At 47.8% G+C, this 27,745-nt stretch overlaps 3 protein-coding genes across 5 annotated transcripts; 2 read left to right on the top strand and 1 right to left on the bottom strand.

Moving 5' to 3' along the window:
* The first annotated feature begins 885 nt into the window (after positions 1-885).
* RAD54L (RAD54 like) lies at positions 886-17,935 on the top strand. Of its 2 annotated transcripts, none has more exons than XM_053950163.1 (18): positions 886-947; positions 1,075-1,164; positions 2,185-2,304; positions 3,031-3,091; positions 4,664-4,799; positions 5,575-5,644; positions 6,840-7,128; positions 7,542-7,666; positions 9,031-9,181; positions 10,328-10,454; positions 12,579-12,653; positions 13,074-13,204; positions 13,306-13,416; positions 13,559-13,682; positions 13,994-14,072; positions 14,178-14,357; positions 15,748-15,911; positions 17,048-17,935. In XM_053950163.1, the coding sequence occupies exons 1-18, from the start codon at positions 945-947 to the stop codon at positions 17,247-17,249; spliced, it is 2,238 nt and encodes a 745-aa protein (XP_053806138.1). In that variant the 5' UTR covers positions 886-944; the 3' UTR covers positions 17,250-17,935. The 2 variants fall into 2 exon arrangements, with proteins under 2 accessions (XP_053806138.1, XP_053806139.1); XM_053950164.1 differs by lacking the exon at positions 17,048-17,935 and adding an exon at positions 16,087-17,024.
* On the bottom strand, positions 17,933-26,490 carry LRRC41 (leucine rich repeat containing 41). 2 transcript variants are annotated; one of them, XM_053950161.1, is made up of 10 exons: positions 26,101-26,480; positions 25,929-26,015; positions 25,536-25,606; positions 23,638-24,769; positions 23,001-23,246; positions 22,005-22,169; positions 21,563-21,661; positions 20,969-21,091; positions 20,025-20,100; positions 17,933-18,860 (listed from the first exon to the last, which is right to left on the bottom strand). In XM_053950161.1, the coding sequence occupies exons 1-10, from the start codon at positions 26,225-26,227 to the stop codon at positions 18,626-18,628; spliced, it is 2,361 nt and encodes a 786-aa protein (XP_053806136.1). In that variant the 5' UTR covers positions 26,228-26,480; the 3' UTR covers positions 17,933-18,625. The 2 variants fall into 2 exon arrangements, with proteins under 2 accessions (XP_053806136.1, XP_053806137.1); XM_053950162.1 differs by lacking the exons at positions 17,933-18,860; positions 20,025-20,100 and having other exon boundaries at positions 20,999-21,438; positions 26,101-26,490.
* On the top strand, positions 26,480-27,745 carry LOC128792066 (cytochrome b-c1 complex subunit 6, mitochondrial). The gene is made up of 4 exons (XM_053950165.1): positions 26,480-26,567; positions 26,652-26,672; positions 26,901-27,062; positions 27,485-27,745. The coding sequence occupies exons 1-4, from the start codon at positions 26,544-26,546 to the stop codon at positions 27,515-27,517; spliced, it is 240 nt and encodes a 79-aa protein (XP_053806140.1). The 5' UTR covers positions 26,480-26,543; the 3' UTR covers positions 27,518-27,745.

Genomic DNA, 27,745 nt, shown 5'->3' with positions numbered 1-27,745 from the left:
AAAAGTCACTTTTTATTTTTTTTTTCCCTTTTTTCTCTCCTTTTTGAACACCCCTACTTGACACAGAAATTCATGATACATCTCAAGTCCTCTCATTGCTATATATATATGTGTGAAAAATGCATATTTTATGATTGGCTTTACGCAATAGTTACAATGAATATTATATGTGTAATGTTGGAAAGTTATGCTGTATTAATTCTCTCAAGTAGTGTGTTGAATGTATTTTTAGGTTATAACATAATGTTAAAATAGAAACTATACTATGTAAGATACTTTTTAACTATCTCAAGAAAGAGATGAGATAATCAAGGAATTCTTCGCACAAGGATAACAATTACAGAAACCCCTAAATTTTCCAGAGGAGAGGAATTTAGGGCTTTCCTTATCAACAGAAACGAACTTCTTCAAGCCTGACTGAGACTCAAAGGCAACTGGGAATTAACAGAAACTTTTTGACAAGTACCAGACGAAGTTCTTGTTTTAAATAAAATATATGCATAATCATGAAGTGTTTTGTATATGCAATAGGCTATTGCTTTTAAGGTGATTCCTTTGCTCACAAGGCATGCTTGTCGTGGCTTAAGAGCCCGAGAGCATCCGGACGTCCGGAATTCTTTGCTTTTTATTGTCTTGTAATTGTCCTAACTCTAAATTTTTATTACTCTAATTGTATTACTATTTTTATAACCATGTTATTATTATTAAACTTTACAAATTTTAAAAACCAAGTGATTGGTGTTTTTCACATATATATATAAGCAGTGGATTGCGTTTCTTTGCCGTACGCTCCCTCCGCGGAGCCCCGAGCGGGTCGATGCGGCTCTGGTGCTGCTCGGCGCTCGCTTGGCCACGCCTGCGGGCGCGGGGCGGAGCCGGCCCGGCGGTTTTCCCGCCAGCGGCGCGCGCGGGCCGTTACCGCGTCCGCGCGCTCCCGTGAGGCGATGGTGGGTGCGGGGGGGGGGGGAGGGACCGGACCGGGGGTCTGTGTTTGTGTTTGTGTTTGTGTTTGTGTCTGTGTCTGTGCCAGGAACCTCCCGGCCCCTCACTGTGTGCGTTGTGCCTCTATTCCAGAGGAGGAGCCTGGCCCCCAGCCAGCTGGCCAAGAGGAAGGCGGGCGATGGAGATGAGGAAGAGGAGGAGGAGGACTGGCAGCCCCCGACGGTGAGCGAGGGGTCCCGGGACGTGGCCCCGTGTGACCCCGCGGCCATGGGCAGACTTGGACGCGTCCAGGTCACTCCCCGGTGCCTGAGCCTCCCCGTCCTCTGGGCATCGCGCCCCCGGTTTGTGCTGCCGTTAAACTTTGTTTCTCGGCATGCGGTTGGTGGAAGAACTTCATTGTGTACAGATGGTGCTTCGTGGTTATGGAAAAACTTATCCCTGTCAGAGCTTCGAGTGCTGTGTGAAAGGAAGGGTGACTGGATAACTCGGCTGTTTGTGACAGAATGTTACATATTTTTGTAACAGGATGGGGAGGATCAGTTTCACCGATTATCTGTAAGAGGCGGTAAAGACCTCGTTTAGGCATTCGTAATGACACAAATCCCAGCCCTAATCCTAATTTACAGTAATGTTCTATGTCATACAGGTTAAAGAGTCTCACGTAATGTTTTCTGTGTCAGATCTATTTTTCTGTGCCAGCAGGTGGTCAAAACCTTGCCTCACGCTGGAGAAGACTGTGTTACATCAGGAAACGGATCAATAACTTATCTATTTTCATGATTTTCTAAGTGTTTGAAATGTAGGGTTCAGTGCAAGGCCTTCCACCTGCATAACACCAGGTGCCGTGGAGCCTCTGGGGACTTTGATGTAGTTTGTTCCATGCTACTGACCCTTCCTTTTCTTAATTCTGCTTTTGCATTTGAGTGGCGGGACAGGACAAATCTTAGCATGCACAAGCCTTTTACAGGTTAGAAAGTAGTAGTTATTTTCTTAACTAGGAGGATGTTTTAAGCTTCATGTAAATGAAACTTTCAGGTTCAGCAGCCTTGCTGTGTGAGTCCTGTGGCAGCGGGGGTGAGTGATGGCTGTGTGTGCTCAGAGCTGCTCGGCTGCCTGGGTGACGGTCTGTGTGCTTTGCTGTTTACTGAGGGTGGCTGCAGAGCATCTTCTGAGGGTGGCTGCAGAGCATCTCTGCTCTCCCCAGCTGCCCCTGAGGTGTTTGGTTCTGGTTCTGTTTTCCAGGGCCGGAAGAGGCAGAAGGCAGCTGCTGAGACAGAGAGTGGAGAATGCTACCGGTCACCTTTCCGCAAACCCTTGGCTCAGCTGACCAACAGACCCCACTGCCTGGACAGCAGTCAGCACGTGAGTGGGGTTGCTGCTGCTACACACACAGCTCACTCAGCAAGGAATTCCCAGTGCCTCCATGGCCCCTTTTAAACTGAGGCGTCATGCAGACACAAAGTCTTTTGGGAGAGGCTTTTGGCCAGCTCCAGCCCTTTAATGTTGAAGGAGCTGTGGTGGGGGAACTTGCTGGGGTGGAAATCCTGAATGAGGGAGTTCTGTGAGGCCCAGGTGAAGGACAGTACCCAGAGGTGTGAGTTGCTTTCCACCCAGGTGGGTCAAATGCTGACTGCCTGCCCAGTTTTCTCTGGGCTTCCACTGCTGGAGACCAGATGCTGGACTAACTGGGTGCTTGCTGATCCAGCATGGATGTTCCTGCAGTGGTAGCCCAGCTCCTTCACAGGAAATTAGTTGCCTGATTAAATTACCAAGGCAGGGGGCAGCAATGAGTTTTAAATAAGTGAATAAAGCCAGTGTATTTAGGAAGAAAAATCAATTTCATGTATTAGAAAACCCAAAGGAAAATAGTTTTGAAAAGCAGAAGTGGTGAAGGAAATTGTGCTGACTTGTTACTTTCTTCCTTTTGGATAGTCTTGAAAGTAGTTGGAGTTGAAGCTTGAGTAGATTAAATAGAGGGACTCTTGAGTACTTGGCAAAACTGAGTTCTCAAAAAATGTCCTGGACTTGCTTTCTTGAGGAATCTCTGATTTCAGACTTCTGAAATGTGTTTTCTTTCTGAATTCCTAGGAGGCTTTTATCCGCAGTATTTTGTCCAAACCCTTCAAAGTCCCCATTCCAAATTATAAAGGTAAGATGAGGAGGTTTAAGGATTGTCTAGATTGGCTGACTTGGGTAAAGCAGATGATGCTTAGGCCTGTCAAATATATCTGTGGGGATTATTGTTATTTTTTGCACTGATGCATATGTTCCAGAAATCCTGACTTAATTTTGAAAGAAAAATACTGGCATATTAGCAAAGTCTTCATATTTCTTACTAGTGTTTAGTTTGGATAATCCTACATTTCAGAATTGGATTTTATAGTCTTACTGCTTGTATTTGATGTAGTGCCAGGAGATTTTACACTGTATCACAAATACAAAAGCAAAATGAGTTCCAAGCCATGAAGGTTTATCATTTAAATAATGATGCTAACAGACAGAAGGCTGTGGTGAAAAAGATTGTATGTGCCAGTTTTATTTCTACTTGGCTTGGAGTGTTGAGCCTCAAGGTGATCTTCAAAATGAGATCATTTTGAAGTTCAAAGCCTCAGCTGGTTTGAATCAGTGAAACATAAGATCTCAGAAACAAATGGGCCTGTTCATGTCCCCTGCTTCCCCTTCACCCTCCAGCTGAAAAACTCAAATGCAGATCAACCAATTTCACTCGAACTTTAGTTATAAAAATGCCTGTAAGCAGCCACTGAATATGGAGTGACAAGCCCCGACAGAGTTTGGCAAAGCTCGCTTCTGGAGGAGTGGATTTGTCAGGAAGCTCAAACAGAACTGTAACTGGGAAAAAGCTGCTTTCTGTGGCTGTTACCTTGCTCTCTTAATTGGGAAAAGGGGCTGTTTCTTGTGCTCTTTCTTTCTTGTTGTGTGTGCATTGCTGCCTCAGCTCCTGTTTTGCAAGGAGATTTAGTAAACAGTGGACAAAAAGGCTGATTGAATCTTTTTCAAGCAAAATCAATTCTGGGAGCACGGTTGCCTGAGTTTTGATGGGAAAAGGGATTTTTATGCATGTTCCTTGTGTTCATCTCCATTTCAAAACTGTGACATCAAAATACAGTACTAGGAAAAGGGACTCATGCTTGGTTTCTGCTTTTCACAGAAGTTGGCTCCAAGGCCAAACATCTACTATTGCTGAGCAGAGAGAAAATAATACCCCAGAGCAGGTAGTGACAATATGATGCTGGCTGTGGTGCTGTAGAACTTCATCACTGTTAAAGATCAGTTCCTGACCTTGCATCAAAGATAGAACTCTAGCTAAGTCTGGGTTAGGTGACCCCAAAAGAGAATTTCACCCAGCACATTCTATATGTAGAAGTGTATTTTTTGGGCTGTTGAGATGTACATTCTGGAACCCTCCTTGGCTTTCAAAAAACTAGGAACAACCACCTTGGGTCAGCAGTGTCATTGCTCCTTCATTGCCATTGTTCCTTCATTCTGTTTTTTCCTGCCACAGAGCTTCCCACTGTGTGCTGCCAGAGTGCTGCCAAACAATGGCCCCACTTGGGTTTGCTTTCTGCACCAGCTGTGTGTGCACCTCCACTCCAGCACCCAATTAATTCACTGTTCCTAAGTGTAATCAGACTCTGCTGCCAGGCTCTGCTTGCTTCCAGGAAGATGTTGTTGTTTGAGCTGTGCCTTTGTTCAATTTCAGGGCCCCTGGGCTTGCGCTCGCTGGGAGTCAAACGGGCAGGACTGAGGGGTCCTCTCCATGACCCATTTGAGGAGGGAGCTCTGGTTCTGTACGAGCCCCCGGTGCTGAGTGCCCATGACCAGCTGAAAATAGACAAGTGAGTCATCACCTGGCATGAATGTTGCAGCTCTGGCCTCTTTCTGCGTGTAGGTTTATGTGCTTTTCTCCCAAGTGTGTTCAGCTGGGGTTTGACCATCAAGGAGATTTAGATTCCATGTATTCTGTCTGGATTGGTTCAGGTATGGTTACAGTCAAAGAAGGAATGTACCCATGCTGGATTGTTTGTGTTCTTTCACTGACTGTTCCATCTCTCATGCATCAAAAATTTGAACCTGTTGCAGGGAATGAGCATACATGCATGGAGAAGTTGCTTAGAAAATCTCATGGCTTAGTCATTAGTCAGGAAACATCAGCGTCTAAGGACAAGCAAAGGGAGATGACTGTCAAATGTTAGGCTGCCTACTGGTTTTTATTCTGAAGTAGTTTCTTTTGTGCTATTGTTATAACTTAAAAAGGCTGTCAACTGGATCTTCAGGGACAGAGGAAGGGGTTTCTCTCTCCAGAAATTTAGTTACGATATTGTTATAGAAACAAGAAAAACAATACTGACTTTTTAACTGTGTCTCTGAATCACATTCTGCCCTTGTTTTAACCACAGCCCACATACATGGTTTCACTGATGTTCCAGACTGTGGGCAGGTCTCTAAAACTTCATTCTCAAAGCTGAATTAATCAATTTTTCACTTTCTTGTTTGAAGTTGCTTCCCCTGTGCCACAGGAGAGTCCTCAGTATAGCAGTGAGATTTAACAAAACCTAAACCTGTGCCAAATTCCTCAATCACATTCTCTTCTTCCTTGACTTCCTCCTGCAGGGACAAGGCACCTGTCCATGTTGTGGTGGATCCTGTCCTCAGCCGTGTTTTACGACCCCATCAGAGAGAAGTAAGTTTTCCATTGGGACCTGAGGGTGTGGCTGGAGGATTTGTTCCATTTCAAAAAGCCACATTCCCACTGCTGGAGTTGTTACAAGTCTGCATAGACCTCACAGACTGACAGTCTAACAGACTCTAGTCTGTTGCAAATACCAAGTGAAGCATTTGTTTTAAGCATCCTCTGAGAGGCCTGCTAAGATTCCTATGCTGCTGCGTTCAGCTGGTGCTCCTACGTAGCTGTACAGCTCTACTCCAGCTTTGTTGTGACTTCTGCCCAAGTGCTGGGTCTGCAGCAAAATGCAGTCTTATAGTCAGTAATGTAGTTCATAATTGTTCAACTGGCTTAAATAAATTCCATTAGCCTGTTACTAAAAGTCTAAGAAAGAAAGAAAAGGACTTGAAAGTGCAGGTCAGGGTGCTCCATCTTCAAGTCCTAAGTAGTGGAGTAGAGAGGATGAATCCTTGCAGGTGTGTTTAGCTTGTACATTGCCAGCACAATGCCCTGGTTTTCTTTGACTCTCTTATCACATGGTACAGGAACATTTTGAAGTTTGTCTCTTCCCCTCCATCCCCCCTTTATCTCTCTCAGTGATGTGTCAGGGCCTAATGCAGGGCTGAGCTCTTCTCCCACCATGTGACATGGGTTAAAACCTCAGCCCTGTGTCTTCTCTAAAGCTAAATCTGCTTTGGACCTTGAGCCCCCAGGTGAGTCACTGCTTCTAGGCAGAAATGATGAGGGCTGATGATGGTGTTCTGGGAATTATTCAGGCTGCAGAAACAGCTCTCCTCACTCAGATTCTTTAAAATTACCTGATTTGGTGGTGTTAAGGTGATAAACCTCTTTGAAATTATTGATGCATGTTAGTTCATGGCCAAGCCCTGCCTAATGCAGCCAAGGGTAGAAATTTCTGGGAATTCATGTTCAGAAGCTGGTTAGAATTGTACAAGAAAAATGTAGCAGGATTTTATGCATGTTGTGAGGTACATGTTGGCACCAGCAGTGCTGTTTCACTCCAGATGTGGCAGCATTTTAGCTGTGCCTCGGGTGGTTTCCCTCTGTCTCAGTAGAGCACTGCATGTCCCCAGGGACGTGTGTGCTACACAGGACTGCTGTTTGTTGTGCTATCAGTCCTGTGCATTGTGGTAATGAAGTTGTCACTCTGCTGATGTCCCCATCATGCTCTGAGAGAACAATTTTTTGGCAGGGGGTGAAATTCCTCTGGGACTGTGTGACGAGCCGGCGGATCCCTGGGAGCCATGGCTGTATCATGGCAGACGAAATGGGGCTGGGCAAAACTCTCCAGTGCATCACACTCATGTGGACGCTTCTCCGGCAAAGCCCGGACTGCAAGCCTGAAATTGAGAAAGCTGTGGTGGTGTCTCCCTCCAGCCTGGTGAGAAACTGGTACAATGAAGTAGAGAAATGGCTGGGGGGAAGGATCCAGCCACTGGCCATTGATGGAGGCTCCAAAGAAGAGATTGACCGTAAACTAGGTACAGAAATGTTTGCAGTCTGGGTGTTTGGCTGGTTGGGGTCAAAATCTTGCATTGGAAGAAGGCTGCAGCAGCTCATGCAAACATCTCTGAGCAGTCACCAGATCTCTGCAGACTGATGGCTGTCTCTCCACTAACATGTTTAGATCTGACCCTTGTGTGTTTGGTAATGGTTGATCTTTTGCCATAATCCAAATCTAGTCAGGTGTTAAGGTAGTCCCAATGTACCAGGAAACAAGGCAGAAGGGACATGGAAATGGGAATAGTTGTGGGGAAAGGAGAACGGGTATATATGGGTAGAAGGGTTTTCATAAATTTTTAAGGCAAATGTTTTGACCATTTAACCTGTTTTCTGATAGTTTTGCTCATCCTTTTTTTTTCTTTCTTTTCCTTTTTCCCCTTCCCATGTGCAGCTGGCTTTATGAGCCAGCATGGCCTGCGAGTGCCTTCACCCATCCTGATTATCTCCTATGAGACCTTCCGACTGCACGCCGAGGTGCTGCAGAAGGGCAGCGTTGGGCTGGTCATATGTGATGAGGTATGGGGGCACCTTTAAGGGGAGTCCATTCCTGGTGTTTTCTCAACATCTGGGTGAAACTGGATCTGCTTTCTTAAAAGGAGAGTGGACAGTGGGATACAAGACTTAGCTATGGACAGCACCCATTCTGGTGTTTCAGAGGCTCTAAGAACAAGCATACTGTGTGAGCCTGGATGGGAGAGGTGTCTTCATGAGCCAAGATGTGAAGAAAATCCAGCTGGTGATAACTGCATCCACTTGTGGGTCCCTCATGGGTCCCTACTAGGGCCCTCTCCATGTGAAATATGTACCAGAAGGGAGGTCCATGCCTGTCTCTGTTGGCTTACTGGTTTTCATGCATTGGTGTGTGTCAAGCCCTGCTTTCACATGGCCAAAATTGAGTTGTTTTTTCATTTGTCATTCCCTATTTGTGGTTATAGGTAGTGAGAACCAGAGATGCTTTGAAGGACAAAATAAAAGAAGTGGCCTCTGCCTCCTTGAAATGACCAGGCTGGGGCCTGGCAGGGGTTGAGGTCTCCTCTGTTGCAGGGTAGAAGGAATTTATTAAAGAGGGATGCCACCCAGTGGTTTGGCTTTGTATTTGCCAGAGCAGTGCCGAGAGAGGCTTAAAAAGAGTGAGTGTCCTCATGAGTGTAGCTCCCATAAACCTTTTATCTACGAGTCCATGACTGCCCACACCTCTCAGTGCCCCTGGAATGAGGCTAGCACCTAGGGAATCTGGGAGCCCATGTCCTTGGCCTTGTGGCTTCTATACATTTCCAAAATGTACTCACCTCTGCAGTCTGGCACTCATGAAAAGCATCTTGTCACTTGTGTTTTGTCCTACTCAGCACTCAGATGCTAATAAAGTTGCTTTTCCCAGGCATTAGAAATGGGGCCTGTATTCAGACTACCACTGTAAGAGGTGAAGAACCTCTTCTTATTAGTGTGCAAAGGTCTGGCAATCCTCTGTAGAGGTGGTCTGAGTGGTTTGTGGTCTTGACCTTGAGTGAAACAATTTTACTGGTCCAGAGTTCAGTGCTTGTGTTGATAGCTGAAAACATTCCCATCTTAGAACAGGAAACAGTTCTTAGAGTTATATTGTGTGATGGTTGTTATTTTCATGGTAGACTTTCTTGCCTGGGTGGAGCTCAGATATTCTTGGTCTGGAAAGCTTGTAATGTTTTGTTTCCTCACATAATGGCTACAGGTTTTTCACTTGATCCTTGTCCTTGAAACGAGTCTGTTGCAACACTTACTCCACTACCAGGAACGGGAAAAGTGGTGGGATGCATTTTATCAGTGCTGATATGGCTCTCCAAGCTGCTTCCTAAAAGGGCCACTGGATTTATAAGCCTTATTCCTTTTCTCTGTTTTTTTTACAGGGCCACAGACTGAAGAACTCTGAAAACCAAACTTACCAGGCTCTCAACAGCTTAAACACACCTCGACGAGTCCTTATCTCGGGCACCCCTATTCAGAATGACCTGCTGGAGTATTTCAGCCTGGTGCACTTTGTCAATTCGGGCATCCTGGGTAAGAGATGAATGTGTGGGAGATGGGAGGGAGGGGAAGGTGGCCAGGCTTCCCTCAATGCCAGCAAAAGCAACAACTGACATGTTGTTGAAAAATCATGTCAGGGGCTTCCAACTGGATGATCTCTTAAGGTCTTTCCCACCTCAAACCATTCTGTGATTCTGTGAGACTTAGTCTCTTTCAGTTTGTATCCAGAAAGCCTAGGTCATGGTGCCCTGTCCTCGAGGGTATGTATCATCTGAGCTGTGTTTAAACAAGATTCTAATGCAAAGTAAACCAGTCTAACAGGTATTTTGAAAGGAGAATCAATTAAGGTAAAATGAATATGTGAAACTGAGTGCTACTGTAAATTATTTCTTTTTTCATCACCCATGATTGTCTCAGGTTGTTGGGCATCCAGCCCAAGAGGCTTCTCATTAATTCTAGCACATGCCCAACTCTAGTTAAATGCAATTAATCAGATTCTTAGTCTTGCAAGCAGAATTTGAGCTGTGTCTTTTTCTGTTCAGCTGTTTTGCCCCCAGAGTTCTCAAGGAAAGGATGGAATGAGATGGTAGATGTTCTACATCTGCTTTTTCTGTGTGCTTCAATTTTGGGTAGTAATTACAGGGAGCTGATGGGATTTTCACCTGCCCCCCTTGACCTGTACTTTGGGCAAGATTACTCTCCCTGTACTTGCAGTTCGTTCTTTCTGAGATGAGGTTAATGGTGTAACTACTGCAGCAAAGCTGCATGCACTCAGTAGGCATTTTTCCCACTTTTCAGCCTGTGGCCAGTAATAAGCAACTGATTACAGATAATTTTGGACTAGGCACAGATAGTGCCTGTGCTGTTGTTTGCAAGGACAAAATCGGGGAATAAAAGTATAACTGCAATGTGAGCAAAAGCAGTATGTGTGTGACTGTTTAAGTAAAACTCTGTGACCTTTGGCTTTGCACTGTTGTTGGAGTACAAAATGATTATCTGTTAAATTGATTTGTCTGCCTTGTGTGAGTCTTTATTGGCTAGAAAAAAAACCCAATCTTATGGATGGGATGAGGGTTTGTTTTATCTGCTGGGCCTGGCATTTGGAGTGTGGTGGCTGTGGGATGCTGATCAAAGGTTCTCTGGTAGTAGTTATCACCTTTTCACTTCTGTTTTATACAGGAACTGCACAAGAATTTAAAAGACATTTTGAAATGCCCATCTTGAAAGGAAGAGATGCAGATGCAAGTGAAGCTGAGCGACACAAGGGAGAAGAGAGGCTTAAAGAGCTGATCAGTATTGTGAACAGGTGAACTTCATCCCTCTTCGCTTTGCAGAGCTTTTGCATAAGCCCTGCTATATTTCCAAATTACAGTTGTAGCTGTAATGAATTCTCTTGCCTGTTACGTCTATTCAACAAGTGATTGTGCAAGTATTTATTGCCAAAGAAGTCTACATATGATGGAGCTTTAGTCTGATAAATGGAACTGACACGGCACAGTCAGCTGCAATCACCCCCAAGCAGTACTCTCAGATACTGAATTATTATTTGACTCCTATGTTTGTTTTCTCCTGGGATCTGAAAAATCAGGCACCATCCTTTTATATGTTATCTACAATGTGGGCTGGATCAGACTTGAGATTCATCTGGCCCAGATGTTGAGGAGCAGGAGGAGTATAAGGAATGTCACTCAATTCTGCTGTTGATTGCCCAAGTCACAGAATAGCCCAGCTCACACTTACACAGTTTTGTTGGCTCTGTAGGGCTGGTAGGACAGACTATAAGTGTCAGAGATGGGACTTCTGATCCCCAAGAAGCACCTCTGTGATGTGAATGGCTGTCTTCTTTATCTTTGGTTGATTTGTGGTACCTGTTTTCTCTTCATGAATACAACCAGTTTATCCGTATCTGCTGGCAATTGCTTGGCTCTCTTTAAAAACTTTCTAGAAAAGACTCTTGAATTCTCAGCATTGCTGGTGTCTTCAGGGTTTTTTTCTGATTGTTTGTGGGTTTTGTTTGGTGGTTTTAGGTTGCTTGGTTTGTTTTGGTTTTTTAATCTGATCTTTTGCAGCTATCACAAATACAATCCTGCAGTTCACAGTAATGATAAATTAAATTTCACACTAAGTAGAGTCCATAGAGACAGTCCTGACCTTGACTCAGATCAGCTTGCAGAAGCCTGAGAAAAAGGAAAGGCTGGGAGGAGAAAAGCTTATTCCTTCTTGAGGTGCATTTATTTCTTTTTATAGTTGATGAAAAATGGATGTAAAAGTGTGTTTGGGAATACCTGTGCCTGGCTCTGTTGAGGTCTTTGTCCTTTTTTTGTTGTGAAACAGTCATGATACACAAATAGGGAAGAGAAAGCAAAAGAATAGTAACAGATGAATCTGTTGAATTTGGTAGGAATTGCAAATGGGACAGTGATGCAAAGACATGGAATCATAGAGGTAAGGCTGGAAGGGCCCTGGAGGAGGCATCTAATCAGTCTTGCTGTCCTGAGGTAGAAGGTGTTAGAACTGAAGACCCAAACCATCTCTTAACCCCCACCCAGCGCTGAAGACCTTGCAATTTTCCTAGGACACCTTTTCCAGGGCACCGCTGTCTTTGCAGTTAGAAAAGGTTCTTAATGTGTAACATAAATCTTTCTTACTGCAGTTTAAGCCTATTACTTTTCATCCTGCTGCTTATGGGTTCAGAGACCAGATTATTCTTTTATTTACCAGCCTTTGACTGATTTTGGGGTTGTCATATATCCCTGCTGTCTTTCTTCTATAGGTTTTGTAACATATTTTTGATGCTTCCTGGCAGAACTGGGTTTCTGCACCTCTTAACTCTGGTTGCTCAGCTCAGCACTTTTTCTAGTCCATTCCACCTTTTCTAAAGTGTGGCAAAACTGCTCCATGGGGCATTTCCAGAGGCCAAAGGATATGTCCTTTGCTGGAATCTTGGGCCAGGCCATGAGCCCATCTTGGGTGAGGATGGCTACTGAGTTACTAAATGGGGAGTTGCCTGCCTGTACTTTCAGTTATGCCCACAGTTTGTGGTGGTTGGTCCCTGTACTCGTTTGCTGTCCATGCTGCTGGTCTGTTGTAGCTCAAAATGCAAATACTGCTGGTAATTTGAGGGAGAGCAGAGTTTCTCTTGTGAGTGAGCTCTCTCTGTGTAGGTGGCATCATGTCTGATTCCTCTACATCTCATGAACCACATTGGAAGCCTTGCAAAGACAATGGCTTATATGGGGCTCTGTACACAATGTGGATTGTGGGTGTCTGACCTCTGCCATGTGTTGGACTGTCACAGACCATTGGAGAGAAAATATCAAAGGGTCTGTCTGTTGACCACATGAGGAATCATAGTGATAAAACAGAATTTTATTAGTAAAAGTGATCCAAGAGTCATTCAAGCATCTGATCTTAATTTCTCTCTCTGCAGGTGTTTAATTCGGAGAACTTCAGACATCCTGTCCAAATACCTGCCAGTGAAGATTGAACAGGTGGTCTGCTGCAGGTACCAAAAAGCATCTGCTGTGTCTGGGAAACACTGGAAGCAGCAGGAAGGACTGAAAAATTGCAATAAGGACTGAAAAATTGCAATAAGCCCTTCAATTCTTGTGGTGACTGCTTCCCTCTAGGAATGAAGTTGTAGCCATTGGCAGTATGTTGCTTTTCCTCCTGAAGCCACAACCCACAACTGGTGGTTCTGCCAACCAGCTGGTGAGCTCTGGGAAGCTGTGCAGTCTCTGCAAGCTTCACTTCAGCTCTGGAAGATAGTAATACTCTACCAGCAGCCCTGGGGGCAGTTCTAGGCTGTCTGAGCAGACAGCTCAGGAAAACCGAGCTGAAAGGAACACTCTGTGTAGATGGAGCAGGGTTTGTTTGCATTTGTTTGACTGCAGGCTGGGACTGCAGAGCTCCTGTTGTGTTTCAGACTGACACCTCTGCAGACTGAGCTGTACAAGAACTTCCTGAAGCAAGCCAAGCCAGTGGAGGAGCTGAAGGAGGGCAAAATCAGTGTTTCATCTCTCTCTTCCATCACGTCCTTGAAGAAGCTCTGTAATCGTGAGTTGTTCACATGGGTTTGGGTTTTGCACTGTTGGTGGAGCTTTTTTAGGTCTCCCTTGTGCACTCTAAACAGTCTCTGAGCTCTGTTTATTCTTCAGATCCTGCTCTTATCTATGAAAAGTGTGTAGAAGAGGAAGAAGGATTTATGGGAGCCCTGGGCTTGTTCCCTTCTGGCTACAGCACCAAATCTGTAGAGCCCCAGCTTTCAGGTATGGTGGAACTCAGCAGTACAGATGTCCTGCCTAACATAGGCAACCATGACACTGTATTTAGCATCTTACCAAGTGCCCCTCCAGGGTCTGCAATTTGGGAATTCTGCTCTAGCTTTTTCTTTCTTTCCTTTTTTTCCAGGAAAGATGCTGGTTTTGGATTACATCCTTGCTGTTACCAAAAGCACCAGTAATGACAAGGTGGTTTTAGTGTCTAACTATACTCAGACACTGGATCTATTTGAAAAGCTCTGCCGGAGCAGAAGGTTTGTCTTTGGGTTTCACTGCTTTAATCCTGCTAGACTGTTGCCTATGCTGCAAAAGAACTGGCTATTCCTACACTTTCTCTCAGCAGGAACTTGTGATCTGTCTTTTAGTTCAGGTGTTCCTGAATTGGAACCAATGTAGCTTGTGCTTTGTCTGCTGGGGTCACTCAGCAGAAAATCTGTGGCCCTCTGCTAACATTTCTAAAGCCCATTCTGTTGTTACAAGTCTGATAGTGACAGATTTTTCTCTTTTAAGTAGGATGTTCTAAAGATGGGAGCAGTCTGGTTGTAGTAAATGCTGTATGTTCCAGGTATCTGTATGTCCGGCTGGACGGCACCATGTCCATTAAAAAGAGAGCGAAGATCGTGGAGCGGTTCAACAGCCCTTCGGTGAGTAGAGCCTGCCAGATGTGAGCAGCTCTCCTGCCAGCTCTGAGTGCTGGGAGTAAAAGCATGGCTGCCTCTGCAGTCTAATCCAAGCCTGCCTTTTTCCAGAGCCCTGAGTTCATCTTCATGTTAAGCAGCAAAGCAGGTGGCTGTGGTTTGAACCTGATTGGGGCCAACAGGCTGGTGATGTTCGACCCCGACTGGAACCCGGCCAACGACGAGCAGGCCATGGCTCGCGTGTGGCGGGACGGCCAGAAGAAGATGTGCTACATCTACCGACTGCTCTCGGTGAGGAAAACTCCTCTCCCTTCCTCAGCATGAAGCTCTGGGTGCCAGCCCAGACTGCAGCTGCTGTGATTGGGGCCAGAAGAGAAAGAACTCTTCTGTGTTGGTGACCAGAATTGATTGGAACTTAATTGCTTCCTACCCTTAGATGTGTTGCCATGGAAAACCATGAAGGTTCTAGCTGGAGGGTCATTACTGCAGCCCTTGGTTTCTAGCAGTGGCTGGCTTCTGAGAAATAGAAACAACTGTGGCTTTGCAGATAAGATGCTCCTTTGAAGTCTTTTAGGCATTTGACTTCTTTAATTTCATGGGGTGTCTGATGCAGAAGTTGCTGTTTTTCAGTCAGGCTGCATTCTGTTTTAGTTGGATGTACGTGTGCTTTAGAAACAGCAAGTATGTTCCTGGAATTACCAGCAGCATTTGGGATGGAGCTGCCTGTGAGCAGATGGGATAGCTGCTCTGTAGAGGAAAACAATGAAGGAGACTGCTCTTTTCAGGCTACTCTAGCACTTTGTCCAGCAGTGCCAGCTGTGATTACTGCTTAGAAGTGTCTCCTCTGCCCATTAGTTCAGACTGTGGGGCTTTTTGTTTTGGTTGGGGTGGGGGGAAGTTGTTGGGTGGTTTTTCTGTGTGTGTTTTTTTTTGTTTTGGTTGGGGGTTTTTGTGTAAGCTTAGGTTCCTTGGTCAATTATTATTTTTTACTTTGAGAAAACATTCTTTGCCCATCTTTTCTTAATGGAATTCTTTGACCTTGCTGCACTTGGAAGCAGGGAGCTCTTTTGCTTTTAGAAATAGGAAATCAGTCTGCAAATCATGACTAATCACCCCCCTCCTTGGTGTTAAATTTGTTTGCAAAATAGACATTTTGCTCTTAGGTTTTTGCCTTAGAAATACAGCATGCTGGGCTTTCTGCACTTCTGTTCTGGAAGCAGACATCTCCCTCCAGGCAGGATGTGATTGATCTGTGTGTGGGTGAACCAGAAAATAGTGCTGATGCTCGTGTCACCCAGGGCTAGACCTTGTTTCTGCTTCTTGGGGAGATTGTAGTTGGGATTTTTTGTCAGGGAGCAGCTGTAGCTGCTCAGCTCCTTTCCTTCCTGTCAGCACATCCTGGTGCAGTGTATGGGCTTTAGCCATGAATGGCAGTTCCACCTCTTCCTTATCTGTATCTCCACTGGATTCACTCCACAGGGCAAGAGAAGCAGAGTTGAGTTAGATCTGCAACAAAAGACATGTAGTTGGAGTGCAGCTACTAAAACTTACCTGTCACCTGTACTGGTGAGGCACTGAGTGGTCCCAACAGCTTAGTGCCATTTATCTGTGACGCTTTTCCCATGTAGAGCTCCTGTAACACCAGTGTTCCATCTGTGCTTCATCTCTGACTTGCCTGTAGACAGGGACCATAGAGGAGAAGATATTCCAGCGCCAGACCCACAAGAAAGCCCTGAGCAGCTGCGTGGTGGATGAAGAGCAGGATGTAGAAAGACATTTCTCCCTTGGGGAGCTGAAGGAGCTCTTCACATTGAATGAGACCACCACCAGTGACACCCATGACAAGTGAGTATTCTGAATGACTCGTGGCTGGGATAGCAAAAGTTTAGTTGTGTAGTTCAGGGGTCTGCCAGGCAGCAGGAGGAAGTCCAGAGAGTGAGCCTCAAGTGTTTCTGCTTCTGAAGCTGTTAACTACCTAGACATAAGCACTTCCTTGCTGTCCTCCCTTTTTGTTATCCAGAAAAGCTTTGCTGGCTGGACAAGTGAGCAGACTATCTTGTAGCTGCCTGGTTTGGAGACTGAAACACTGCAGCTAATGGAAAGAGAGAAACTGATCAGAGCTGTTCAAGGTGGAGCCTAACTTGGTCATTCCTTACTGCTCTCTTCCTGGTGAACAAATGCTGAACTGCTTCCATATTAGGGATTCTCCTTTGGCTAAGAATTCATGAAGCCAGCCCAAGTGCTGTTCTGGCAGCTAAAAGAATACTCTTCTCCATTGTCTGCCCTTCTCTGCCAGCCCACAGACCTGTGGTATTACAGCCACCAGAAAGAGGACAGGGAGTGCATGAAAAATGCTTCACTGTGAAAAATTAAGACTCTTAATTCAGGCAAGAAGTGAAGAAGATTAGTTTTAAGCTGTATCAAGGCTTAGCTCAGTGTAGGTATCCATTCTGCATGGCAACAGCCCTTGCTGGCCTGGCTGCTGCTGCTCTTTGTCTCCTTAAATGACAGCTCAGTGGGGCATCTCCAAAACAGCCTGAGCACAACCTGGTGGCTGTGGTGGGAGCCAGGATGGAGTGTTTTGGAGCATGGTGTGCTCTTTGAATTTAGGAGTCCTGATGCAATACTAGTAAGGTGTTAGCAGCAGTCACTTGAGATCTGCCTTAAGCAAGATCCCACACCTTTCAAGAGAAACTCCTCCTGAATTTCCTCTGGGTTTTGCTGGACCATTCCCAAATGGTTAAACATGAAGAGGGACTGCCATTTGAAACAGAGCCCCCAGGTTTCAAAATGTGTGAGTCATTGATTACCTGTCACACACACCAGAAGGTAGTTATCTGTTTAAATGAAATGCAGTAGTAATTCAGAAACTGAAAATCCAGGGGAGTTAATCCAGTTGTTACTGGGCTGCAGTTTTGAACAGCCCATGGGCAGAACCAGCAGAGGAGCCTTGCACTGATCTTGCACTGACCTTGTGGCAGGATCAAGTGTCGCCGCTGTGTGAACGGGCACCAGGTGCGGCCCCCTCCCGACGGCTCTGACTGCACCTCGGACCTGTCCCAGTGGCACCACTGCGCGGACAGGCGGGGGCTGCAGGACTCTGTGCTGAAGGCAGCGTGGGACGCTGCTGTCACCTTCACTTTCCATCATCACTCCCACGAGGAGCAGCGAGGGATTCCCTAACAGGTTACTGTCCCCTGTGGGGGCAAGGGCAGGCTCTGTGGCAGCCTGCCCCACTTTGATCCCTTTCAAGGAAAGGGGCTGTGGGCAGCTGTGCCTGCTGGACGGTTGTGTCGCTGTGGGATAGCAGAACAGCGTGGCTCTGGAGTGGCTGCAAGGCCCTTGAAGTGCTCAGTCTGCTGCAGCAAGGAGTCCGTGACTTTTTCTTTGTATTGTGTGCCTGAAAAACAGCCCCTTGGGAACTGGGAATAATGGGACCTTGCATGCTTCATCAGATTTGGCACTGGTTCTCCTGCCTTTGGTGCTTGTGCCTTCTACTCAGGCAGATTTTGTCTTCAGGTTTAAGTTGAGCCAGGAGTTTTATAGCACTTGATGTGCAGTCAGGTTTCTTCCTTTGACAGCTCTGGCTTACAGTTGCTGATCAAAACTTGCAGGATCCATTTTTGCTGTGAAATGTGAACCTTGCTGATTACTTGGAAACAAGAGGATTTTGTAAAGGGGGAAAAAATTTTAGCTCATATGTTGAACATCTGGCCTGAAAGATCATGCAAGCAGTAGTAAATCAGGCTCTATTCCAGTAACTCAATTTCTAAAACCACTTGCTTTGTTATGGGCAGGATTCCCTGATCTAGCAGTGTTTTAATGACATCACATTACATGACAGTAATAAAATTCACTTTGGTACATTATGGGTCTTAATTATAATTTTATTATAAAAATGTTACAAAATAACAAACTATTCAAAACCTCTGTAAAATGACTGCAGACACTGGAAAAGGGAAGTGTGATTGCAAATAACCAGCAAGCTACTTGGTACATAAAGAATTTTTTGGTGCGAAGTACAACTTTCCAAATGGAAAAAGGTCAAGCCTAGGGGCTTTGTTAGCTTGTTTTCTACTCCCTTTAGTGGAGGGAGGAGTTCTTACTTCACAGACCACAGAATGATGAAGTTGGAAAGGATGTCAGGTGATAGTGTCCAATACCTCTCCTCAGAAACAGGATCACCTAGACCTGGTTGCCAAGAACCACAACCTGATGGCAATTGAGTCTCTCCCACACTGGACATGGTTATTGGTGAGACATTAGGTGAAACAACATGAATTTGTCACAACACCCAGTGACGTAAACAACTGTTTGCTCAAGCTCGTTTGATGTATGTCCCATTTATAATACTTGAAAAGATGGCAGAGTTAGGTCACCTGGAAATACAGCTGTCGGCCCATGTGGTCTGGTGTGTCATGGCAGTGTCACACCCCTTCTTCAAATGAACAGCACTGTGACAAGAACAACTCTGTCCTGCTTGAACTGGGGAAGAACCCCCCACCTGTGCTCTGCTGTGCAATCAGGAGGTGATGGGTTTCCTCCTGCCCCTGTGTCCCTCACATGACACTGATGTAGTCAGCGAAGGCCTGGGAGGAGTCCCACGCGTCGTTGACTACACTGCACACGGCTTTGAGACGCCGCAGCGCCTCTTGCGCTGTCTCTGCATCCTGGTCCAGCCAGTTCTGGAAGAGGCGGAGGTGTGTGAATGGAAGCTGTCCCCCTCTCTGCTGGATGTGGCCTTCCAGCTTCTTTGTGAACTCCAGGAGCCCATCAGGTTTGATGCAATTTGAGCTTTCCAGGGAAAGAAGAAAAAGAAAAAAAATATTAAGAGTCTAGGCTATAATTGAAGCAATTTAAATTACTGTTCCTTCTAGTAACTGCCAGTGCAGGTACCTGAGGATGTTTCAAGGCCAGCTGCACCTTTTTTTCAGCAGTACAAAATCTAAGTGTTTCTCATGAAAACCAAAACTGAGTATGAAGGGCTGGAAACCTCTTTAAACCAAAGTGGTAACAAGTGCCAAGTTAAACTCATTATCCAGACTCTTACTACTGACTTAAGTAGACCTAGCTGTGGCCTTAAAATGTTGCAGCTGTCAACTCTCTGGACTAAGGGATCTGGCCCAACCTACAGGTCCCAGTGCAAGACTCAGCAGTAAGTGATCATTTATCTCTTCCTGCTGAGAAAATCTGAAGGGCATGTGTCAGATCCTGTTATTTCTAGGAGATTAAAAGGTCAATTCCCATGCAGAGATGTGTACATAAATATCAAGTTGCATGCAGGATTTAAATCTTGTCAGAGGCACAGTAACAATCAAGCTTCAAGCCCGCTGAAGGAGTGTGGCCATGGTTGAATAAACTGTCAAGCCCTATGTACTCTGAACAACCTGTGCCACGAGGATGTAAAGAAGAGGGGGCAGAATCAAGCAAAGCAGTTGGTAGTACTGCAGAAATGCCACCCCTATGTGCTTCGTGAAGGTTGCTGTCTATCTGTAAGGCCATTCAGGGTCAAGAAGAGAGCAACAGTTCTCACTGAAGCCCAATGCTGAGGAAAGGAATGCAGAGGCATTCTCAGGATGTGCCAGGAACAGTGACAGCATTCCTTTGCTATGAAGGGACAGTGGGAACAGAGCTGCTCACACTGATACCCAAGAATAAAAGTATGTAGGGATGTTAGTCCCAACCTACAGCTCAGGGAGGGCCTGCATGAGGCTCCCAAGGGAGCAGCAAACCAAAGCTGCTTTAAAGATGGAGCTTGACTCCTTCTAAAGATGAAATGTCTCCAAGATCCTGGAGCTCCCTGAGGGTGTATGTGCCCATTGCAGCATTCTCTGAGCTTTTCTTGGGTACATGTTCCCTCAAGGAACAAAGCCATGCTCAGGTTCTCCTGCTGTCAGAGCCCAGTTCAGCTCTCTCCCTCCCAAAACAAGGAATTCAGTGTTTAGAGCAGCAGAATACCTGACATCCAGCTGGCAGAGAGAAGAGGAGGAATCTTCAGAGAAAATGTCTGCAAGGGCAACCAGCCTTTGATTCCCTGAAAGGGAGAAATGCACTATTGGAAACAGTCTTAAAATTTAAGTTGCCATAGGACTGGGATAATAGTCCAGAAAAGGAGTCTGTAAGAATGTGAATGCAACACAAAGAGCCCACCTCTGGACCCTCAGTGTGTCCCCCTCAGTGACATCGAGTGCATTCATCCCCCTGAGCACAGTGTTGGAGGCAATGAAAACATTTGCAGATAGGGTAGTTTGTTTCCCTCGAAAAATAACGATTTTGTTTGAGAAGTCCAGATGCAGCTTTGTTTTAGAAATCACAAATATTCAGGTTATCCCAAGCTTTCCTGTTTTACTTTGTTAAAATAACAGAAAACAATATTCTGGATTTATCAGCAATTAATTTCTCAAACATTTCTACTTGGTCTGTGATTCAAAAAGCCTATCACTTCTGTAAATTCAGATCCACTTCTTAGACACAAATCTTCCTTTACTTGTTCTCATCCCTCCAGTGGCTGCCAACAGCTGTTGAGACACAAACTGCCCAAACTTGGGCAAAATCTGTGCCTCTGAATCAGAGGCAGTGCATCTGATTCTGGATCTGTTCCTGTTAAAGTCTGAAGCAGATCAGTGTTCAGTCAAACATGGAGATCTGCTGGAACTTGCATTTGCTGCAGAGAAAAGCAGCCATAATTCTTGCACAGTACCTTGGTACACTGCTGAATGCAACTGAAATTCTGCCTTTAAAAATGGATCCAGTGCTCCTAATTTTGTGAGCTAAATCCCACTGTTCCTGCATAGGGGAAGTTCAGCACTGTGGTCAGCAGCTCTCAGTGGTGCTGACTCCAGCCCCAGAGTTCCCTCCAGAGAGCTGCTCTGAGGTCCCAAAGCCACACACAGCATACACACCAAGGCGGTTCCCGGGCAGTTTGAGGCTCTTGAGTGATGAATTTCTTTTCACTGTGTTGATTATTTCTGACAAAAACTCAGCAGTAGAGCTTTCAAACAGCCGGCAGAAGGAAAACGTGATTTCTATGAAGAAATGGATTTACAGTGCATATGAGTACTCCGTGTACTTCATTATTCCATAATTACATTCTGCAGACAGCTGCAGCCCCTAATCCACATGCAAGAACAAAGCTCCCCCAGCAGTGGATTGCATAAAACAGCACTTCTGCTGTGTCAGGAAGAGAGCAGAGATTACACCCAGGCAAGTGGATCTGCCAGCTCACCCAGTTAAAGGCTGATGTGCTCTGCAGTTTAAAAATCTTTGTTTTATTGCTGAGACTGCAGACGCTTCCCTGCAGGATTTTCCAGCAGCTCCTCTGCTCCACTGGCACAAAGACAGGCATGTTCCCACTCTGACAACACCTGTAGGTCTGCTCCAAATATTTGTGACATACAGCTTAACGTTACACATTCAAAGATCCCCTCTTAAATACCAGCAAGCCAAAAGCACCCACAGCACCTTTCCAAGCAATAGTACCCAGGAGCTGGCTGTACCTTGTAGGCCAGGATCCTGAAGCAAAAGCAGAACTTCTTTCTGGTGCTCAGCCAGGTTCACATCATGAAAGCTCAGTTTCTTCAAATTTGAAGTACACTCTAAAAGCAAAACAAGTTCTCAAGTAAAGCACTGCACATCCTTGGGGTAAAAAGACCCTGATCCAGCTACCAGCTTAACACCCAGAAACTGACTTAGACTGTGGGTAATTTGTGCTGGATTGTGGATAATTAAAAAGGAACCGTTGTGCTGTGCAGGATCATCCACACAACACAGCATGTGGGATGGTTGACACCCATTTCCTTTTCTTGGGAGACTTCAAGGATGTCCACGCTGAAGAGATGGACCCACCTAAGCTGGCTTCATGCTAGAGGATGCAAGACCACAGCATGAAAGCTACAGTGTGTGTGCCCAAGTGATGCTACCTATGGGTTAGCAGAGTACCTTTGAGCACCTCCAAAAGGAGCCCAAATTCCTGGGGGCAGGGCAGTGTGGCACTGTCAAAGGATAGCTGCTGGAGGGACTTGGACGCCTTGAGCACCGGCAGCAGGAACGCAGTGTGCAGAGGTTCCCTGGGGAATCGGATCTCCAGCACCTCCAGGCGGCTTTCTAGGGGAAGAAAAACAATGAAAGAGTTTGCTCTGAAGTGCCTGTCTTCAGTGTAGCTACAGCAAGCAGGAAGCCTCTATGCCCAACACCACCATCCTTTAGGTTGGTAGAAACTGCCTATGCACCATGCCCTGCCCTGAGGCACTCTGGCAACTCAGACCTGGGGTAAGTCAATCAGTTCACTCCAGGATTCCTGCCAGACCACAGGGCCACCAATTCCTACTGTGCTCATCAATGCTTGAGAAAAAGTCACCCTTTAAGGCATGAGCCAGTCAGTGTCTTCCCAGAGCACAGGTCTTTCCTGACCCCACTCCAAACTCACTTAGGCTTTGCTCACTGCTTTTCTGGCAATTCAAGGGCTAATAAGGGTGATGGGAGACCTGTGAGCTGAGCACCCACTGCTGTATCTCCCAGGCTGTAATCCAAAGGCTTCAGCAGTGTTTTGCCATCTCCTGTGGTACTGTGATGATCAAAGGGTGCTTTCCCTCTGCTTAAGGGTGTGTCTAAAGCTTACAGCCTCACAGTCAATTTACAGATCTGGTGGGATAGAATCCCCATGGTAGTCACTGGTAGCAGGTTGTGACTGGCCCTGTACAAAGCTGATGTTGCAACATGCTGGGATACCAATAAAACATTTTCTCCAAGATTCTGGCTCCACAGAACACCTTAGATTGGAAGGGACAAACTGCAAAAACAACTAAATCAGAAAGGTAAGGCTGTAACTGCCTAACAACAAACCACCAAAATAGTATTGAGTGAAGCCTGGACCAAGCCTTTACAGCTCTACCTGCCTGCCAAGTCCTGGCCATCACTCAGAATGATGATTCCTACCTGGAATTTCTGCCTGACTGCAGCTTGGACTCGCCTCTGGCCTGCTGCCCTCCAGCTGGTTTTTGAGGTCGAAGCTGACCGAGAGCGTGTGGAGCTGGGGAAGGGCGCTCAGGATGCAGCAGACGAGCTCCATGCAAGGCATGTGGGAGAACATGTCGCTCACGCGGAGCACGCGGAAGCGGCACTCTGGGTGGCGGGACAGGGCCCGGAGCCCAGAGAGGATGCAGGAGATGTTGGCATTCAGGCCTGGAACAGCATTTGTACAGAAAAGTGTCAGCTGTGCGTGTACAGAGCTGGAGCTGCAGCAACGGCAGCCCGAGTCAAAGGCTGAACTCACAGACAGCTTTATCCACGCATCCTGAAGCTATGCTCTGTGCACAGCAGATGCAGATCTGGCTCTTCCCTTTGCCCTCTCTGAAGGGCGTTTAAGCACAAAGTCAGGGGCTGCTCTGGGACAGAGGGATCCCATTCTCTCCCTTAAGTCCTCACACTCATTAAACATCTCACCAAACACCTTTCTCAAGATGGGGCACTGACACTCCTACAATGCCCCTTCCCATGAAAATTAATACAGGGTAAACCCAAGCCAGACCATTAGAGCAGGGTTAGAAGAAAGTGTCCTAGTCACAGCACTGACCATTGTAGGACAGAACCAGGTTTTCTAAAGACACCCAGGAGCTCAGCAGATTACTCAGAGTCCGACACGTCTCCCCAGTCAAAGGAATGGAGAACAATTCCAGCGTGGAGACACTTCGGAAGCGGTGAGCAGCTTTCAGAGAAAGGAGTCCAGCAGGTCCTCCTCTTTTCTTACAGGCAGCATGACCAGTGCATGGAGATCCTGGGGAGGAACTAGTCCAGTTCTCAGTGGTCTCTCCCTCTGTGGTCCTAGTTTTGTCCAGTAACCCTGAATTATCCTCTCTAGCAACAGTAAAAACAAAATCATAGAGATCTTCTGGGTCAGCATAGTGTCCCCTGCTCTGTCTGAGGCAGCGGCGTTTCCTCCCCACTGCAGGTTTCTGCCGTCTGCGTGTCTTTCGAGGAACGGGGTGACAAGACAGGTGCTCTGAGCTGAAATGAGGGGAAGAACCCCCCTGAATGCTGGTGTGGCCACAGGGCACCTCGCTGCTTGTCTCTTCACAGGCTGGGCTTTGCAGGGGAGGACTTCTGGGGCCAGAGAGGACAGAGGTCATGCAAGCATCAGCCTCTTTTGGGGATCTCTTCTGGTTCTCACCACCACTCCCCTCCTGCTCAGCATTGCAGTCCCTCTCTGCTCCCTCCTGTGTTGACTCCTGGCTTTGGGCTTTGTCCTCCTCTCTGCAAAGGCCACACGGGCTGCCGTGATAGGCGAGGGCATTTCCTGAGCGCCAAAACCCAGCGCTCATGGTCAGGATGAGAACGAGAAGAACTCTGTCGGGAACAGGCCAGGAGCACATGGACACCTGGCTGACAGAGCCGTGGTGGATCAGCCGGTGAAGGAGCAAAGCCAGCGAGCGCCTGATGGACTGGTCACAGGAGAGGAGGTGCTGGAACTTCAGGACCCGCAGGGAGCCAGCCAGGTTTTCAAGCACTTTGTGGTTGTGCTCGGCAGCGAGTTCCACAGCTCCCTGGAGCATGTTGCAGAGGGTGAGCTGGGAAACGTGCGGGGAGCTGTGCAGCAGCGGCGAAAAGTGACTGTCGTGGAGGCGCCAGTCAGAGGAAACATCCAAGACACCATGGAGGACGTTGGAGAAGAATGTTTCAAGGAACTTCTTTCTCCAGCATGTTATGCTCTGCAAGTGAACAACAGGCCGTAGGAATAAAAAGTCAGCATCCATTTTTCTTGTTCTTTTTAAGTTAAATTATTGCTGTCTGCTAACTGGTGTCTAAAAACCCCTCCTGCTACCTCCACTGAGACCACCTCTCTAGTTCTCATCAGTGTCCTTCCTCAGTGTGTTCCTTGAAAACCTGAGTGAATCCCATTGCTCTCTTCATCCTCCTCCTGGCCTAATTTAAACACTCAGTGGTTTGGAGCTGGGCCATTTTTTTTTTTTTTTTTTGCCTATTAAAACCACGTCACCAGCAATTTTCTTCTAGCATCTATTTACTGGCTGTCATTAAGTTGTCTGTTAATGATTCTTCTATGATGATGAAGCAATGAAGCTGCTTCAGTTTTTCTACATAAAGCCATTCTCCAAACTCACTGTCTTCTCTATTTTTCTCATGCTTTCTTATTTTTTTTGCCAGTGTAGGTGTAAACATGATAGAAGATACTGTTTTTATCCTCTGTTTCAGTGAGAATCTCTGAAGACAAAGATTTGCTCTTTTGGCAAACTCAGTGTTGGGAGATGCAGGGTGTGGCTGGGCACTATGCTCCCTTTATAAATCCCATTTCCCAAAATGTTTGTATTACCAGGGTCATGCCTTGGTCCGGAGCTCTACGAACGCTTATAAACAGGTGCCAGGAACTGATTGGAGGCAGCCAGAAAAACCTCATGGAAAACAGCAGAAATAGGGCTCCTGTGTCGAGCCCCTTCTCCCACCAGAGCGTTTCCTCACCTCCGAGTTGGGCGGCCTGGTTTTCATCACATCGTCCCACAGCTTGCGCCAGATGGGCTGTGTCGAGAGGCCTGGGGGGAGAATCATCAACCGGGCGCTTTCACCCCTCTCCCGGTGTCCTGCTCCGGAGCTCGAGGGGATGGATGCCGGGGGCACAGCCCGAGCCCGTCCGGGTGTGGGATACAGCGCGGTGTCCCTGGGACCCCTCTGGGTCGGGGCTCCCATTTCCAGCCTGGAGGGGCTCCTCTCTCCAGCTGAGGGTCCCTGCGCTGTGGGCTCCTCCCGCCGGCTTTGGGGGCATCCCTCCAGTCTCTCACCCCATCAGTTCGAGGGGCCCGTCCCTCCCGCCCGGGGGTGTCCCCACGGGTTCCTCGGCGTCCCCGCCGGTGTCACCTGCTCTCCGCGCGGCGTCCTCGGCCCGCTCGAGATGGAAGATGGTGAGGAGCGGCAGGAGTCCCCGCAGGAGGTGCCCGGGCAGCGCTGCGGAGAGCCAGAGGGAGAGGGCGGCAGGGTGCGGGCAGGCCCGGGCCCCGCGCCCCGCCGCCCCGCGCCGCCCGCGCCTTACCCCAGACGTCCCGCTCCAGGGCGGCCATGCTGCGGCTCACGGCGGCCGCGCTCAGCGCGAACAGGCTGCGCGGCCGCTCGGCCGCCATCACCGCCTCCGGCACGGACCGCCCGCACCGCGCCGCCATCTTGGGAAGCGGCTAGAGCGGGCGGCCATGTTGGGGAGGTCGTGCCGAGCAGCGGGGCGGACAGGCCGGCGGTAGCAGCCCGGCCGAGCCGGCTCCGAGGCCGAGACACACAGGAAAAAGGGAGAGGGAAGGCGGGAGCGCAGCAATGGCCGTCTTGGCGCGGCCACACGCGCGGCCGCTGCCAGCTGCCATGTTTGGAAGGGCCGCGCCCCGGGCCGAAGCACCGCCCTGCGGAGGGACCGCTTCCGCTTCCGGCGCGGGCAGCGGCGGTTCCGGCGGGTGACCCTGGCGAGTCCTTCTGTGCGGCGGGAGCGCGATGGGGCAGCGCGGCGAGCCCGAGGTGAGCGCGGGGCGGCGCGGGGCCCGCACGGCACCCCGGGCGGGCAGGCGGGCGGTAACGCTGTGCTCTCTTTTCTTTCCGCAGGAGGAAGAGGAAGAGCTCGTGGTAAGACTGGGAGCCGCGGCGGGGACTCGCAGCTGCCACGGGCGGCTGCCCGGGGCCGTCGGCGCCGACGAACAGGCTCGGGCGGGGCCGCGCTGTGCCCGCGATGCAGAGCTCCGTGGGGAGGCCGGGCTGCGGTGTGCATGCGGGGCTCCCTCTTGAAGCGCTGGGGCTCGGGGGGAAGCGGCGTGCGGGGCTGTCCCTGTGCTCACCGCGGCCCCGTGTCCGCAGGACCCCCTGACCACGCTGCGGGAGCAGTGCGAGCAGATAGAGAAATGCGTGAAGGCGCGGGAGCGGCTGGAGCTGTGTAACGAGCGGGTGTCCTCCCGCTCCGAGACAGAGGAGCAGTGCACAGAGGAGCTCTTCGACTTCCTGCACGCCAGGGACCACTGTGTAAGTGCAGCGGCCCTGCTGCGGCTCTGAGCAGAGCTGCCTTCAGCCACGCTGCTGGCAGTGCTGCCAGGTTCAGTGGGAGCTGTGGTACCTGTTCAGTTCTGCTTTCTTCTTTAATGTTTGCTTCCTCCTTGTTGCAACAGATCTAGCTGGGATTCGGTACGTTACTAAACAATTAAATAATTCAAACCCAGTGTTTGTACCCTGCAAATACCACTTAGCTATTTCTGTCTTGTACTTGCCATTTTAAAGTTAAGCCTTTTGAACCTGAGCTGAAGCTTTGTAAGGCACCTCAATGGCTTTCTTGAATGACTTTTTGCAGCTGTGGAGGTGTGCATTGTTGGCCCAGAAAACCAGTAGGCGACACCTTGCTGATTTCCATCCCTAAGCCATGAGTTACTGAGGGCTCTCTTTCTTTCCAGGTTGCTCACAAGCTCTTCAGTAAGCTGAAGTGAAGGGGGCATGGTTGACCATCTGCTTCCACAGCCGGTACCAGCGGTTCCTGGGTCACAGTTCTGTTTCCTGCAGTCCATCCTCCTTGCTGAGCATGAACGAAACGGCTTCCTGGTAGCCTGTCACTGCCTCTGTGCTCCTGGAAGATGTGCAGCTGTGCAAAAAAAAAAAAAAAAAAAGTGTTGATGTTCTGTAATTTTCCATATTAAACATTGAGAGTTCCTGTGGAA

Source organism: Vidua chalybeata, chromosome 9, assembly GCF_026979565.1.
Source record: "Vidua chalybeata isolate OUT-0048 chromosome 9, bVidCha1 merged haplotype, whole genome shotgun sequence".
In the NCBI taxonomy this organism is placed as follows: domain Eukaryota; kingdom Metazoa; phylum Chordata; class Aves; order Passeriformes; family Viduidae; genus Vidua; species Vidua chalybeata.
The sequence above is the reverse complement of the archived record's forward strand: the minus strand, read 5'-3'. Positions and strand labels throughout refer to the sequence as shown.

Excerpts from the sequence above, each read along its gene's own strand:
- LOC128792066 (XM_053950165.1), top strand. The coding sequence starts at position 26,544 with ATGGGGCAGCGCGGCGAGCCCGAG. Across the intron at positions 26,568-26,651 it reads GGCAGCGCGGCGAGCCCGAG|GAGGAAGAGGAAGAGCTCGT; the intron begins GTGAGCGCGGGG and ends TTCTTTCCGCAG. Across the intron at positions 27,063-27,484 it reads TGCACGCCAGGGACCACTGT|GTTGCTCACAAGCTCTTCAG; the intron begins GTAAGTGCAGCG and ends CTTTCTTTCCAG.
- LRRC41 (XM_053950161.1), bottom strand. The coding sequence starts at position 26,227 with ATGGCGGCGCGGTGCGGGCGGTCCGTGCCGGAGGCGGTGATGGCGGCC. Across the intron at positions 22,170-23,000 it reads CAGTCAGGCAGAAATTCCAG|AAAGCCGCCTGGAGGTGCTG; the intron begins GTAGGAATCATC and ends TTCTTCCCCTAG. Across the intron at positions 21,662-22,004 it reads CCTTTTGGAGGTGCTCAAAG|AGTGTACTTCAAATTTGAAG; the intron begins GTACTCTGCTAA and ends TTTTGCTTTTAG.
- RAD54L (XM_053950163.1), top strand. Across the intron at positions 2,305-3,030 it reads GCCTGGACAGCAGTCAGCAC|GAGGCTTTTATCCGCAGTAT; the intron begins GTGAGTGGGGTT and ends CTGAATTCCTAG. Across the intron at positions 13,683-13,993 it reads AAGCTCTGCCGGAGCAGAAG|GTATCTGTATGTCCGGCTGG; the intron begins GTTTGTCTTTGG and ends TGTATGTTCCAG.